The 17,350-nt window shown below is 37.0% G+C and overlaps 1 protein-coding gene across 1 annotated transcript in view; it reads right to left on the minus strand.

Moving 5' to 3' along the window:
- Positions 1-1,066: 1,066 nt before the first annotated feature.
- Positions 1,067-17,350, minus strand: part of loxl4 (lysyl oxidase-like 4) — a 37,607-nt gene continuing 21,323 nt past the window's right edge. Inside the window, exons 8-15 of the mRNA XM_030156826.1 lie at positions 13,114-13,268; positions 12,856-13,023; positions 11,824-11,986; positions 11,496-11,739; positions 10,333-10,448; positions 9,907-10,043; positions 4,017-4,128; positions 1,067-3,932 (exon numbers count right to left, since the gene is read on the minus strand). Coding sequence (XP_030012686.1) covers positions 3,862-3,932; positions 4,017-4,128; positions 9,907-10,043; positions 10,333-10,448; positions 11,496-11,739; positions 11,824-11,986; positions 12,856-13,023; positions 13,114-13,268 — 1,166 coding nt within the window. The 3' untranslated portion in view covers positions 1,067-3,861. The remainder of the gene's footprint in view (positions 3,933-4,016; positions 4,129-9,906; positions 10,044-10,332; positions 10,449-11,495; positions 11,740-11,823; positions 11,987-12,855; positions 13,024-13,113; positions 13,269-17,350) is intronic.

Here is a 17,350-nt window from a genome sequence, read left to right on the forward strand (position 1 = left end):
AGAATATCAAAAGGTTTGGGCAGTGTAGTCACTTTAGGGGAAACATGATTAAATAGTTCCAGAAAACCCCTGAACCCACAGATCAGACTGGGGCTTACCACAGAACGACTCCTCTTGTCCATTAGAGCAGGTGGAAATACAACAAAAAAATACAATGTATGATACAGTCGTGGAAAAAATTATTAGACCACCTTTGTTTTCTTCAATTTTTTGGTCATTTTAATGCCCAAAGGTATATTTTTTTGGACAAATATAAGGATAACAACAAAAATAGCTTATAAGAGTTTAATTTCAGAGCTGATATCTATCCATTTTCCATGTTTACTTGATAATAACCAAAATCACTTCAGTTCTTACATTAATAGCTATGGCACTGTACTGACAAAAAAAGTGCTTTTAGGCATTCCATGTTTTCTTTTCTGTCTGTTTTAGTCACATGATACACACAGGAGTTACTACTGGATTACATAACCATTGTTTTTGATGACTTTTGATGGTCTAATAATTTTTTCCGCAACTATATCAGATGTTGTATTTTTTGTTGTATTTCCACCTGTTCTAATGGAAAACAAAAAAATACAACATGCAATACAGTCACGGAAAAAATTATTGGACAACCCTTGTTTTCTTCATTTTCTTGTTCATTTTAATGCCCGGTACAACTAAAGGTACATTTGTTTGGACAAATATAATGATAACAAAAATAGCTCATAAGAGTTTCATTTATGAGCTGATATCTAACCATTTTCCATGGTTTTCTTGATAATAATCAAAATCCCTTAAATTCTTACATCAATAGCTATGGCATTGTACTGCCAAAACCAGTGCTTTCAGGCATTCCATGTTTTCTTTTCTGTCTGTTTTAGTCACATGATACACACAGGAGTTAGTACTCGATTGCATAACCATTGTTTTTGATTACTTTTGATGGTCTAATAGTTTTTTCCACGACTGTATAGTACCTATTGACTTCTTGATGCCGAGAACACATACAATTCAAGCCACTTTATCATCAACAAATATTCTGCAGGTTTATGCAGAATAAAAAGGATGCAGGAAGCAGAGGACAGCTTTGTATGTGATGAAGTTTTATTGATTCACAGTAATGATGAATGAATGGATTGTGATTTGTTCTTAAACTGAAACTTGCCTCTGACTCAGCCAGTGTCTATCCACAGTTATCCTAACTTTTCTCGAGAAAAAGGGTAGCAAAGCTTATCACTTCATACCAAAATGTTTCTGCCAGCAAGAAAAAAACAAAAACAAAAAACATGTGGGTACAGATTTGCTTTAGTCATTATGCACCACAGCTGAAAGAAACCGAAATCACATCACATATAAAATGTTCTTTTTACTCTTGATGAGGTCAAAGTCCCTGAGAGCACAGCTTTCTATGAATATGATTGTAGATAAGCACCATGTAGCTCACACTCTCAGCTTTAAAGACAAAATAATAAAAGCATAACTGGCCATGGAAAATAATATCCCAATACTATGCTTTTAGCATGGGTACAATACAGTAATATGATGAATCTGGTGATTATAAACCAAGATATGGATTGGCATAAAATATTAAATAACACATAGAAAAGTCCATGGTAATATGTAAATACCAACTGTACAAAACCACAAAACAACAGAAAAGTGTCAGCAAACACTCATGTTACACTACTAATTTGTTCTTTTAATATGGAAGGCTGTTTTTAGGTAGGTTTGCAATGCAATGTAATAAAAGGTAATTCTAGAAAAAAAAAAAGCGCTACAGTTTTTCCAAGTCTCATTTGTGGAGTAAAAATCATCAAGGCCCAGTAAGGAAGAAGACAATCTGCTAAAGGAATTAATTAAGTCTACAGTCGTCTTTATGAGTGACGTGTCCTTTCCACTTTGTGTCCCAGAAACCGTCCATTAGAGGACTTAACAGGTCTAACCACTAAGGACAATAAGCCAAACACATCAAACACATTAATGGGCTTAAAAAAACTGGATTAACACAAGTTCCATGTTGTAAAGCAAATGAAGTTGCATCATTTTTTGGTAAAGAGAAGAGAAGTGACTTATTCAGCAAAGATGTAGAAAAGATACGGTATGTTTTAGCAGGTCGGGGTTTCACTTTAAATAAGGCCACTGTTTACTGTGATGAAGCCTGAATTGAGTTTATTTTTTCTCTCAGACAAACATGTTGTTCTCTTTGGAGAGCTGAACATGCCAGCTTGTGGTCTCTGTACGGCCTCATAAGGCAGCTCTGGTAGTAAAAACTGTATGTCTGCATAAGTCTTTCTCCAAACTTCATCTTTTTCCATCTTTCTGTCTTACTTCCTTATACTTCTTTCAGTGCTCGTCTCTCTGGTCTCGATCCGTCAGAAATTCAGAGCGTTTCTGAGCTGGAGTAGAAATGTAAATCCAGATTCTTTCTCCTTTTATGTCTGTGATTCCATAAGTAACAACTCCATAGTGTTTCTTTATAAAGCACATGCTATAGCCTAACCTTAACCGTAACCTTAAGTCTAACCCAAACAGACGTAATTAAAAGGCTTTTTATATGGTCTCAGAACCCAGCCTGCCTGCCTACCACAATACTGTGGTTTTGTCAGGCTTTTTCTCTCCCATCAGAGCGACTGGAAGAGAACAACTCTACAGTTACAGTTGTTTTAATAACTAAAATAAAATAAATCTTCAAATATTCAACTGCATCATTGGAAAGTTAATATGTACTGTACCTATGAGATAATTTTTTCCTCTCTGGTTAAATTACATTTAAAAAAAAACAAAAACAAAAAAAAAACAACAGAATATTGTAAATTAAAAGCTAACAAAGCCTTACTGAGCATGCCATGTATGTGTAAAACCCATGAATAAATAATGTTACAGCATAAATAGTACATTGCAAATGAAAACTAAAAACAAACTTTATAGTTCACTTACTGAAATGTTAAAACAAACTAAAGTATCATTTCAATAAAAACCCTGAAATATCAATTTGTATAATTTAAGATTAAAAGTGTATTGGGCCAAGATTAAAATACTGATGTTTCAAAGATAAAGTGCTTTGTTCCATTAAAAATAATTGGACCTCTTCAGATCTATTCTAGATGAGAAGCAGAACCTGTATTTTTTTCCCTTATAAAATAATTATTGTGTTTAAACCAAAGAGAGAATAAAACGCCTAGTTGAAAATACAACCCAAAATGCATAATACAACACTGTTCACCTGAAACATAGTGAGGTTAATATAAGGACATACAGTATTGTTAAGGAGCACCAGTATTAATATAAAGCACAATAATTCCAAATGATCCAATAAGAATAGTAACAGTAATTTAGGTAAAATAATCCCAACAGAGCCAATCATAGTACTTCATACTATTTGTGCAGCTCTCAGTCTTTCGCAACAGAAATTATGCAAACTTTTTTTTTTTGTGTGTTTTTCTGATCCTTTAGTCTTGAGATTTCCCAACAGAGCAACAAAACAACAAAACCGCTGTAATGACAAACAGTAAAGTTTTCGTTTCTTAGTATTTTGATTAACTAATTAAAGTCATTAGTCGTCCACATTCACAAAACTAATTACTTTGAATCAAAACCCAATATTTTCTTAATTAACTAGAATAAAAAAAAATGGCACCTGTTCTTCTCTTGTTGTCAGTGGCTGTTCAAGTTGAGAATGGAGTCTCTGCGAGGGTCACTTCTGTGATGTTTTTTGAGTATTGAGCTACATCTGCCAAAGAAATGGACAGGCACCATTTTGTGTCTTGCTGTGGGTCCTAAGGTCCCAAAGACTTGGGGCCATTGACATCAGCCCACCCTGAGTAGTCTCTGGACCCCAGAGGAGGGTCATCGCACTGGTCTGAGAGACGGGACGAGCTACACAAAGTTGTTGGTGATTTGCCTCTGGTGCTCGAACAGGTCTTCGGTCTCTGCGCTATATGCATCTCCTATATGGGAAAAAAACACAGTGAGTGACAGATAAAGAAAGACAGCAGACAGTGAAAGACATAAGAAGGGCTTATTATGCTTACCCGCGTGACATCCATACATGAAAGCTCTGTGCCCGTCGTATTTGCACCGACATCTCATGACATTGTTCATGAAATCAGACTCCGCCATGTCCATTGAGGGATTGACTTCCACCTGCAAACAGACACAATCATACACACTTTGTCAGCACTGATCGAGGGATGTAACGATATGAAAATTTCATATCACGGTTATTGTGACCAAAATTATCACGGTTATCATTATTATCGCAGTATTGTTGAAATTGTGCTCAAAATGTTCAAAAAGTACTGAAATAATTTAACCAAGTTGTATTTTGAAAAAAAAAAACAAAACAAAAAGAGAAAAAAAAAACCAAATTAAATAATAGGCACAATGTACTTTCTATTGGCAGAAACATTAAAGTATTAACCGTTAGGGGTCTGAGCCTATTTTGTCCATTTTTCATTACTGTTGATTTTGCCTCTATATACAGAAATGTTTACTATACCCATGTTTGGTATCTTTTTTTTCAGCACAACTTCATCTATCTCATCTGCCTATTATTTTTTTTTATTTTAACCTACTATAAAAACATAAAAGGCCAGAAAACATAAAAAAATATATACAATCCAATTTGAAAAATGTATATAATTTATTGCATAAATAACACAAAGATGCTTAACAAACCTTTTCAAAGACTAAAAGGGAATATTGGTTCCAAATATTAGGTAAAGAAAATCAAAATTGTAATAAATTAAAACTATATTCAAATATTTGACATAAAAGCATATATTTACATTGGGTTTTTCCCCCTAAAAGTGCAGTAATCAAACACAGTTATCGTGATAATTAGAATTTAAATGGTAATACTAACCGTCTGCAATTTTACCGCGGTTTATCGTTATACCGGTAATCGTTATATCCCTACACTGATCCATTGAGTCCACAGCAGACTAGCAAATGGGTTCTCCATTATTAACCCATAAAGACTCATACAACAACCAGTAACCAAAAGCATCTTCTGATCTAAACTACACCTGTGCATTTATTTATTTGTTTATTTGATGAGGACAGCGCATATTAATGAACACTCAGTACAAAAAAAAACATTACTTTGTGTAAATATGCCAGATTTAGCTGAGAGCTATTTTTCATCCGTAGTCCTCAACATTTAAAAACAGACTAAACATACAAACAAGACAATACAGTGTATACAACACATTACTATATAAAAGTGTACATTATACAATACATCATTAATATAATAAATACAATATAAAACTGCTAATTACTGAGATGGAAATGAAATGCGGAGTAGACATCACAGGTGTTGACAGGTTTGATTAGATTTTAACCATTTTTTTAGCTCTCTTTTAGCCCACTAATCTTATCAATACATGTAAATAATTGATGTAAAATACAGTTTGTCATCTTTTCATAGTCATCAGATATGACCCATTTGGACGTTCACAGGTTCTGTAGTGGATGTGGAAACACCGTCATCTTCTACAACACTGATTCACCAGTAAAACCCATGGAGTTGGATCAGTGACACTGGATGGAGACACTAGTTTTGTGTTCATATCTTTACTGAAAAAAGTCACTTTTTCTTCAGTTTTCTCTGTTTTGATATAATAACCTTTGAGTTTACTGTAAATTTTCATGAAGAGTTAAATTAAATATAGGATATAATACAGTGAAAAATGCAAAATACATAAGATAATTTTACAATAAATGTTAATAAATCACTTAGGAAAGGTTAAATAGAGAGAAAAATTCATTTGGGAGCTGACCCAATAATAGCACTGGGTCTATATGGGTTAAAACAAACATATATATGGGAAAGGCTTTTTGAAATGATTGAGGGTATTATGACTCTCACAATTCCTAAGGACCCCAAGTTCTTTTTGCTGGGCCTGTTACCTGGAGATGTATTAGAGAAAGAAGATAAATACCTCTTCAAAATTCTTATAATTGCTTCCAAAAAGGCCATTACAAGGAAGTGGCTCAAAACTGATGCACCCCGTGAAGATCAGTGTCTAGCTATAATAGAGGAAATCTACTCTATGGAAAGATTGACTAACTACCTATGGCTCAAGGAACATATCTTCATAAAGTGCTGGAGAAAATGGCTGGACTATAAACAAAACAATGCATAATTACTACTGTCTGCCATTTAAATATTTTGTGTTCAACCAGTGAGCCCTGGTTTCTGTGTTGTAACGTCTGTTGATAAAACAAATAAAAATAAAGTATAAAAAAAAGCAAAAAAAAAAACAAAACAAAACAAATATATAAAAAATATATAGACACATTTATCACTTAAATCCAATACAGTAACTCTTGCTCCAACTCCTCTTCCACACTGACAAAGCCTTTGGAAATACAGAGTGGTCGAATGTAAACTTGTTAGAGAGCTTGTTATTGCTGGTATTGCTTTATAGTCGATCCTTTTCTCATCTATAAAAAGCTGGATTACTTTTCCATACACTATTTCTATTCTAACACATAAATACGTTAGCCAGAACTCACTCATAGACTTAACATTGGAATGATGTTCACTCCGACGTCTACATCTGAGCATATGGACTGAATAACGTCCCAGTAAAACTCTTTTACCATGTGTTATGCAAAGCACGAAACACACTGGTGGATCTTTAAGGAGAACCCATAGTAAAATATTTTATTACTTGTATGAAAACATGTTAAAAAAAAAAAAAAAACAGTGTTGCCCACACAAAACATGAAAACTGACAGCATGACAACTTATGCAACTTTAAAGCCTGAGAATGCGGTCAGACCACACTATAGCCCCCGACTTCTACCATGAGAAACCTACTCTCCCCTTTTTAGCAAGTGGTAAGGACTTGATTAGCTTGTAACTGAAGAATTTTGCAACACAGTGGTTTATGCATAAGCATGTTTATGCGTCTGAAATCTTATTCTGAGTGCTGCCATACACTGTACTAATAGTGTGTTATTTGGAGAGCAGCTCCATAACTGCTGATACAACCATTCTCTTAATCTGGTCTGTTGATAATACTGAGAAGCCATTTACTCTAATAGCTGCTCTGTAAACTGCTACACCCACTTTAAGTACAGGTTGCAAACAGCTACAGGGAGAAGGAAGGCAACCTACACTAAAAAAAGGAGAAAACTTTAAAAACTTTGTGAATGCACAAAAACTGTCTCTTAATTTTTCAGGCTAAATTACAGTGTTGGAGTTGGGTGTACGAGGCCTGCGCAGGGGGGCCGGTTCACAGACAGAATGCCTTGCTCAGTGAGAAAGTGCCTATAAAAATAAAAACAGGCCAGGAGGAATTCCTTGGTGGCAAATTAGCCGTTCCTAATGGAAGGGAGACTAGGTGCTGTTTGACTACAGGGAGTCAATAGTTAATTTGGGTAATTGGTGTGTTTCATTAGTGCTGGGTGGTTCAAGGGTAGGCTTGCCGAGTCTTTCTGTAATTCCTGGGATCAGAAAAGTCAGGCATCATCCGCACTTTACTAGATAAATGAAAGAACCCAGCAAAGGCAGAAAGAGCTGTTGTAAAAGCTGCTTGTATTTTTCCAATTCTGCAGCCTCCCTGTGTGTCTTAACTTTGGGCTGTTTTTTCTTTTTTTGTTCCTCTGTTAAATTTGGCATGTCCTAGTCTCCTTGAATGACCCTGACGTTTTAACCTTCCAATTTCTCTCTCATTCATTTCAACTATTTATGTCTCGATCCATCATTCATTCCTTCTTTCCGCCTCCACATTGCGCATAACTTTGAAAGGTACTTCTTATAATTACACCAGACTATACATAGTTGAACTACATCCAGTCAGCAGATGCATTTATATGTGTCAGTCACATCTATTATGAGTGAATTAAATAAGTTCATCTCCACTCAACTGAGTAGTGTATGAATATAATTACAGGAGTGCATCCTCTCAGACCACTGAGTGAGACAGCGAGTTACACTAACCAGTCTCCCACAGCCGCAAGGTAATTGGCAGTATGTTAAGATCAGAGAAGCGTTGCATACTGTAGTGGGATCGGTAGTCTGAACTAGAGATGGTAGATAATAGGAGTCAGTCTCCTTGATGTGTTGAACTTTACACACCACAATGACTCGACGACTGACTGGGTAAGTAATGACAGGCAGACCGATGATTGTAGTGGGCCGTGAGAGGTTCAGAGGTAATAGGTTAAGAGGAAGTTTATGTGTAGAGCATCTTGTCCTCTTCATTCAAAACATCTCTGGTTACCTCCACAAAAGACGTTACGTCATCGCTCCCATTTAACAGCTTAAAGCTGTTGGAAGGGTCAGAACTGCTGAAACTTGGAGGAATTGGTGTCGGAATTTGTTTCACTTTCTTTAAGATTGGAAAATTTAGAATGTTGACAGTTAATGCTGCAGTGCTTTATAGGTTTTTTTAGCATTACCTTCCAGTATATTGTAATTGAAGGGATCTGACTCATTGCCTCGTGTTTCCAAATTGTACAAAATGTACTCTGTGATGAAAATTTGTGGCTGATCCTCTGGGTTTTTTTTCAGACATGTAGGAGTATGGTTGGGTAATATGCCAAACTAATTCAATTAATTGAGGTTTTGCTTTCTGAAAGTCATGAAAAATCAAGATTATTCCTCTGAAGACCTTTCCTGCTCATTCAACATGCAATCTGTTTCCTTCTTGGCAGGCAGTATATGGACTATAATATTGTTTTCCAATCATATATGGCATATAGTTTTAGTAATTAAGTGAATTTAGTGAATCGAGTTGCGTCTTCAGTTCATGTAGCCAGTAAAAATCAATCAAAATTGTAAATCTCCCAAAACATAAAAAAAACAAACCCAAAAAAACATGAGATTTTATTTTTTTGGCCATATTGCCCAGCTGTACATATGAGCGTTTAATATGCTGAAACTTGGAGGAATAGACGTCAAAATTTGTTTCACTTTCTTTAAGACTGGAAAATTTAGAATGTCGACAGTTAATGCTGCAGTGATTTATAGTTTTTTTTAGCATTACCTTCCAGTATATTGTAATTGAAGTGATCTAACTCATCGCCTGTGTTTTCAAATTGTACAAAATCTACTCTGATAAAGATTTTTGGCTGATCCTCTGGGTTTTTTTCAGACATGTAGGAGCATGGTTGGGTAATATACCAAACTGATTCAATTAATTGAGGTTTTGCTTTCTGAAAGTCATGAAAAATCAAGATTATTCCTCTGAAGACCTTTCCTGCTCATTCAACATGCAATCTGTTTCCTTCTTGGCAGACTATGATATTGTTTTCCAATCATATATGGCATATAGTTTTAGCAATTAAGTGAATTTAGTGAATCAAGTTGCGTCTTCAGTTCATGTAGCCAGTAAAAATCAATCAAAATTGTAAATCTTCCAAAACATTAAAAAAACATACAAACATGAGATTTATTTTTTTTGCCCATTTTGCCCAGCTGTACATATGATCATTAAATATGTGAAATATGTTAAATTACCAGTCACTGATTAGATTCAGTCAGATGTGACGTGGACACAACTCTACTGCTCTACTCTGTGTCTGAGTGGCCTCACTGTTCTGTAACAGCATGAAATAGATTTTGGTTCATCTATGTTTATATTTAATTTTTTGCTTTGGACTGAGAGGAGAGAGCTGCAGATGGAAGGTGTGTATATTCAGAATCTAGTGGGGTTATTGGCTCTTGCAATACAAACTGATGAATAAAAACCTGAAGAATTAGAGGATTATGGTAAAAGTCAGTTAAACTCACTAGTGGGATCAACTGAAAAAAAGGAGGAAAAACATACATCATAATTTATGGTTTATTTGTGGATTAATAATATTGTTGAATGAAAAGAAGAGCTGGCCTTGATGGAGTGACCTTCTAGTGAAACCTGTTATGTGTTGAAGAAACATAAAATGTACTGTTAGACCACACCAGACCTGGAAGATGTAGTCTCCTGGTCGTACATCTGTCACGTCGACCCACTGACAGTCGATGTCATGGCGATACGTATCCCAGCAGCCCACAGAGATACCCTGGTCACCCATGTTGTAGCAGGAGAATCGCTTCTGGATTCCTGACACACACACACGCACACAGATCCAACATTATCAATCACATCATCAAAGCTCATTTAATGCTTGACGTTCCCTGTAATATTTAAAATGTGTTGGACTACATATGAGCGCTGCCTTTTCATATAAGCTAATTCATCCATGATATAAAAAGTAAATGGAGAGTGAACAAACAACAATGGCAGCAGCAGCAGCAATGTACTGTAATACATTAATGACAAAGTGCGAATCTAAAGAGCTGTAGTTGAAATATTGATATTAAATCCTGTCACTAATGGGAGAGAGTATTACCATCAGGGCAGTAAGTATCTTCCAGGCAGAAACTGGCCTTGTGTCCCTCTGCAACCCTCGAGCCGTTCAGAGTCAGCAGGTCGTAATGCGTGAATACCTCGATGCTATGGTAGTGCCTGAGAGGACAGAGAGGGAAACTCCAGGTGAGAGCGTGTACATTCCTGTACATATATAAGTGTGTGCATTTAGGCTACATGAACACTGGCTCCCTATGACGAGTAGCCTAATGACCTCACTGCTTGAACACGAGCCTGGGTGTCACCGTCACACCTCTCACAGGAGCTTGTTTAAGTGTTACCTTGGCTGAGCTGTTTACTTATTTCAGGTGAATGGAGGGCTTTGAATCACACTTCCATAGCTCTGATGTGTTGTTGTAACGAACTGCAGCGTGACCGGCCCCTGTCCTTTGTATTAAACCTGACTTACATTAACGGGATCAATTCAACCGTCATTTCCACAGACATGTGTGGAGTGGCGGTTAATGAATCTGGAGGGATGACAACACTGTTTCAGGCCACCCATAACTCAACACAGACACATCTCACACAGCCAACAGTGTGGGCTTTAAATGGCTCCTTCTTCTTGCAATGACGACAGGCCCAAAAGTGCTCTCGTCATCAACTAAATAAGAGAAACGTGCTACGAGTTAGTGTGGAATGTGTTGAAACCAAACCTGAGGACAATATGTCATCTATTTACAACTAACGGACAAATTCCTCCTGAGGCCAAGTGACAGACAAAGGCTCTTATTATGTGCACATTACCTGCAGACCCCTTGTCAAACTATACGCTATGTGCTCTGGCAAAAAGATCACGCTAACCTGTTTTCTTTCCTGGTAGCAATTGAATGCAATTAACTTAAATATAACTTGAATTACTCCTATGATGGGTCATTATGTCTTTAATGCACGTACAAGTATGAATTGTGTAAGGAACAGGTGCAAGTCAGAATATTTTTGGCTGCCTCAAATAACCTCTCGAAACCACAACTCACCTGTGTCCTGTCCAGGCTAATCTGAGCAACTGTTTCCAAAAACACTTAAATGATCCAAAGTGCAACCGCAGCACCCCATACAAACAAAGTATTTAAATAGTTATTCCTATAGCACCACCCCACTCACTAAAGCAATGTTAGTTTAATAAACACTTGTGGGATGATGTACCTGTGACACTGATGCCATGTCCAGCTCTCTCTTGTTGCTTTAGGTCTAAAATCAGAACGACCCAAGTTCATGATTCGGGAGGAGAAGCGCAGCAGACGGCGATGACCATAGGGCCAGTTCATCCTCGCAGCAGAAGATGACAGACAGTTCTCCTCGTTGGCACATGTGAGCAGGTGTAGAGGTCGGTCTTCTAGGTAGGCCGTCTCCTGGACCAGTTGGGCGTCCAGTACGAGATCAGGTGCAGCTAAAGTACATATAAGAGGTTACGTATAGACTCAAACACCTTTAAATGACAGTATGAACAGATAAAAAGATGGTTTCCACTCACTGTCTGAACAGCTGACTCCAGCGGCCTTAGTACCACCTCCTCGAGGACAATGGACATGGTTGTTACGGCGACACTGTTGAACTGACAGCTCGGTGCCAACGCAGTGAGTTCCACTGAGAATCACTTCAGCTGCATTTGGGTCACCAGTCCAGTACCAGGTCTCCTGTTCAACAGAGGGGGAGGGGTCGTAGGACATCGACAGTTTGTCAAGTTTTTTATCACTGAGTTTTATCATAGCTCATTGTCAGCAACAGAGATTTCAGGGACAGGGCTATGGATTGGCCTCCATCTGTTCATTTGTTGATCATTTGTTTTATGATTCGTTATCAATAACACTGCTTGCCAATTAGATTCTGTTGATGGTTTCTGACATCTTGGAGGAATGATGCCTCTGACCACTGCACTTTCATTTCAACAACATGCCTACTAGTTAGTGTCTGAAATGACACTAAAGTCAGACAATTAAAATCTGACTTAATAATGGGGTATGAGATTCCAATGTGCTGTGATGGACTGTATTTGTGTAACTTGTCTGATGGAAATGTAGTGGGACGACATATACTTGGTTAAGGTACTTTTAGTGGCTTGCAAAAAAGCTATTACAAGGAACTGGGGAAGGATAGAACTACCAACAAAGGACAAATGGATCACAAGTATTGGAGGAATATATACAATGGAAAAAATAACTCACAATCTGCAACTACAAGAAGCACAATTGGACAAAACATGGAATAAATGGACTGATTACAGAACCTGGAATGGTGGAACAACTGAATAATGTGAATGTAGTGTCATGTAGTGTACCCAAGCAAGGTTTGTTTGTTTGTTTTTTTTGTTAGTTTTGGTGTTTACAAAATTCCAATAAAAACTTAAGTGGAAAAAAAAAAATCTGACTTTTAGTGAAGTTGTAATGACTGTTGTGAGTTTAATGATCTACATTTTTAGGGGTTGCATTAGAATGACTGGTCACAAATATTACAGAGTAAATGTTTGTTGCCACTGTGCTAGTTTTGCCCCGTTTTGATGTGTTACCTGATGAGCACTGGCAGCAAATCCCAGTCCCAGTTGTCTACACACCACCATGGCCTCGTTGATGCCCCAGTTCTCACTGCACACAGACCCCCAGCGCTTACGTCCCCCAACTTCCATCAGCACCTCTACTCTGCCTTCTGAGGGGACTCTGCCACCTGCAAGTCGTACCTGGAAACACACAGATTAAAACATTAAATGAGTGATGCACTACTGGACTGTGCTGACTCATGCATGTCTTTTAAGGTGTGGTTTACATACTGTGTTTTCTGAGCCTGTCTTGGGAACGTTACAGCGCACTGAGGCATCCTGGCTGTGTTTGAATGTCCATGGTGGGACCTCCTGGAAGTAGCAGTCCAGAATGGAGCGCTCGTTCCCTATACACTGGACGTTGTTCATATGGATAGGTCCTGTGCCTGGAATTGAAGAAGAAAATGTGAGCTTGGGTCCAAGTGTGTCTTTACCTTAATGAATGTAAAACGTCAAAAGCAGAATAACTGAAGTGAATTTTTTGTATTTTTGGGGGGAGTAATTCTTCTGGATTTTAACAACAGTGGTAGTAGTAGTTTATTCAGTTGTTAATTACTTTAAACAACAAACAAAAACAACTTATCCATTGTTCCATATACAATGTGACCAAAAGGGTTTAGGCTGAAGTCGAGACTTATTTTGCCTAACCCTATTTACAATTAACACAATGTTTCCACATGAAAACAAACAAACAAAAATTCAATGTAATCATTGCTAAATATACAGGGTGGGGAAGCAAAATTTACAATATTTTGAGGCAGGGATTGAAAGACAGTGTATGACCAATTAGTTTATTGAAAGTCATGAGAATTTATTTGCCACAAGAAAATTGACATAATAGAAAATGTTTTTATTCTATGTGTCCTCCTTCTTTCTCAGTAACTGCCTTCACACGCTTCCTGAAACTTGCGCAAGTGTTCCTCAAATATTCGGGTGACAACTTCTCCCATTCTTCTTTAATAGTATCTTCCAGACTTTCTCCTAATAGTTTTGCTCATAGTCATTCTCTTCTTTACATTATAAACAGTCTTTATGGACACTCCAACTATTTTTGAAATCTCCTTTGGTGTGACGAGTGCATTCAGCAAATCACACACTCTTTGACGTTTGCTTTCCTGATTACTCATATGGGCAAAAGTTTCTGAAAAGGTATGGATAATAGTGTTAGGTATGATTATGACATCAATATATGTTTGGTTTCAAAACAATTGACGTAGTGCCTGCTGAGAAAAAACAACTAAATGCTCATTGTAAATTTTGCTTCCCCACCCTGTACAACAGAAGAGACTACATATTTAATTTAATTCAGGTAAATCATGTCCTTATCTCAACTACCAATGTTGATCCTAGTCACTAGATTACTATTAAAAAAGTCCTGACTGAGGTAATTTACATAAAAAAGCATCCACTGAATTATGCTATAACGCATAATGAATCTAGTTAGTTGACATGAAAGATAAGTCAACTGAAGTATTCTTACTATCTACCATATTCCGTCTAATAAAAACCAGGAGTCAATTACCAGGCCAAGGTTCTGGTTAATACATGTTCTCAACTGCAGATCAGGTGAAAAATATTATGGATAAAACCTCTGGCAGGTAAGCACAATGTACAACTGTACAAGGTTGGTATATTAAACTACATAACCAGCTACTTTCAACAATGTCCTTCTAGGTGACTCATGAAGTGATACTGTCTGTTTTCAGTCACTGCAGGCGTGTGTTACTTTTTCAATGAAACTGTCATATGTAGAAACGTACAAGCTCAACCTCTCTTAAGCACTGAATGATTTCTATTCACTGAAACACCAGAGGGCTTTTACTTTGTGTGATCGAGGAAGTACTGAGTTTATAGAAAAGTGCATTGCAGTAATTTTAATGTTGCAAACAGAAGAAGATCAAACAATTTCAACAATTTCTACTTATTAAACAGAGGAACTTAAAAACACATGCCTTCTTCTAATACAAGTGTTGTTTCATTAAAAACCTGGCACCAGTTTAGGCAATTTGAGAAAATACAGTAGCTTAGTTATGCTGTGTGGATGAAAATGAAAGAAAATGTAATCGACAGCATAAGTGAGACTACTCTCTTTATTCTTTCTGTGTCCAAGTTAAGGTAAGGTAATGTATTTTGTTAAATCTCAACTGGGAAATCATGTACTATGATAGATTTAAAGACTGATTAAAAATATAGTCAGTCTGTAGATGAAGAAAAAGAGCACCTGAACAACTCTTGAACAATATTTCTTTCTATTCGGGGCTACGTGATGCAAACACAAAGGCGTAGGCAGATTTTATCAAGCTCACATCATTACATCATGGAATTAAAACTTCTTCTATGTGGATGTACTTTCTCTTTTCAGTGTCACACGTACAATAAAAAGTTCCTATCTGTCATGACAAAACACTCCTGCCAGACAAGTAGCAGTGCCACCACCATCAGCTTCGGGGATCTGTCACACCTCATTACCGTTACGCTGTTGCTTTAGGCACAATAACAACAACATTGTCTGTGTGCAGTCCACCACCCTGGGTGTCTGTGTCAACAAAATAAAGCACTTTCACTGGCATTTATTTGTCATTTAAAACCAGATAATTCTTAAACAACACAGAGAGTGGTGGAAAAAAAGCTTAAGATTTTGTGACAGCAAAAAGATTATGCCACAATGACTTAAGTTTATAAAACACAGCAAACACTTGCTTCAGTGTTTTCTTAAAACAAAAGGCACAAACAGCAAAATTGGAATTGAGTTACCATTGGAATAAACATAACCAAAGCCACAGAAACCGAGGGAAGAGAGAGAGAGAAAAACTGAGAAAAAAAGGGTGAAATTAAGGATGGGTTAAATGGTGGGGACCAGATTGCAGCCTAACCCAGTCTGTCTCTGTGTTGGTTTTGGTAGATTGTAGGCCTGGATCCAAACTGGTCACCATGCGTGGGTTCATATGTATAAAAAAGACATATCTACACCACTTCCACTTCTATCTACATGAGGAAGGCCACAAGCTCAATCCAGATTCCCACTGTTTTGTTATCAAGACAAATCGACTACCCACGCTCTCGAGATCCTCAAAATCAACAGTGGCATGTTGTATTTTAACTGTAGTTTGGCAAAAATCTATGAAAACCTAAAATAAAGTGGCCACACACACAATCGTTCAGTGTGTTTCGCCCCTTATGCATGTAGGCAGAGTACACTATAGCTATATGTTCTTCACGGGTAAAATTACACAGTAAAATAACAAAGTTGGTCAAGAAAGGAAATAGAAACGTTATCCCTGTAATTTACTTTGGTGATGGTGATGATAAATGCAATGATGATGGGAGTTAGAGGGTTGGCAGATGTAGCCCGAACAGAATTTAGAACATTTCCTTCACTTTCATTCCTGACATCGACAAAAATTGATTCGCTTTAGCAAATAATATCTAAGACTGACATTAAATACAGCCATGATAGGTATAATGGCACATAATATAAAAGTAGTATGTGCTTTTTACAAGAAACATGTTGAGTTTGATTGCCTTATAATTAGAAATAAATACCAGGAAACTTTAGAACGGATTAAAAAAATTGACTTTAGAGGATGGAAAAATGGCAACAAAAGTCACATTTTTGTTGAGAATAGCTCAAATAGTTGGTTAGTGGTTAGGAGGAAAACCCTGTTCTTTTGCTCTCTTAAATTACGCTCCATTTTAGGCACATTAATGTAGTGTTTGTAGTGTTTTTCTTTCCACGAAACGTCTCTTTCTGGGTCAATCTGTAAGCAAATTCCTGTCATCAGATAGGTTTAGAGTTATCCGATTGTTGCTGAAGTCATGTAAGCGTGCAAGTATCTGTCTGCATTCAGATTTTAGAGGCAAACCAGCAATAAAATTACTTGTCTTTTTTGTCGAAAATTCAAAGCTCATGAACGAATTGTGTAGAGATACTTATCCCAGTATCCCTTATCCCTGGAGCACTTGTACTTGTGGATATGCATGTACAAAACACCTGCAGGTAAGAGCTGATGTGCATGCATTTCACCAAATCTGATGGAGACTGTATTCAAATCCACAATCAGTGACAGTCATTTAGTCTAACAGCCAGTCACCTGCAAATCTTATCACATTATCAAATTGGATTATCATACATAATCCAGTGCTCTCATGTGTGGTCCTTAAACCACAGACTGAAATTTTTTTTGAAAACAGGAAGATGTTTCTGTTAAGCACTGAGAGAAAGTGAGTTGACAAGTTCATCTATAAGAAAAATGTTGATGCTTTTTTATATGAAAACTTGGACAGGTTACAAAACTACAGAGCATTTACAACAATTCCCTCTTTCACTCTTTCTCAGTGAAGGTTTGTTCTTTCAAAGAGTGTAATTTAAGCTTTTTCCAACAACATATAGACCTGTGTTTATGTGGCCGTCGTGCACATGGAAAATTACATGTCAGTAAAATGTCTAGGAGGCAGCATGTTACAGAAA

The sequence above is a fragment of the Sphaeramia orbicularis genome, chromosome 15 (genome assembly GCF_902148855.1).
Source record: "Sphaeramia orbicularis chromosome 15, fSphaOr1.1, whole genome shotgun sequence".
Classification (NCBI taxonomy): domain Eukaryota; kingdom Metazoa; phylum Chordata; class Actinopteri; order Kurtiformes; family Apogonidae; genus Sphaeramia; species Sphaeramia orbicularis.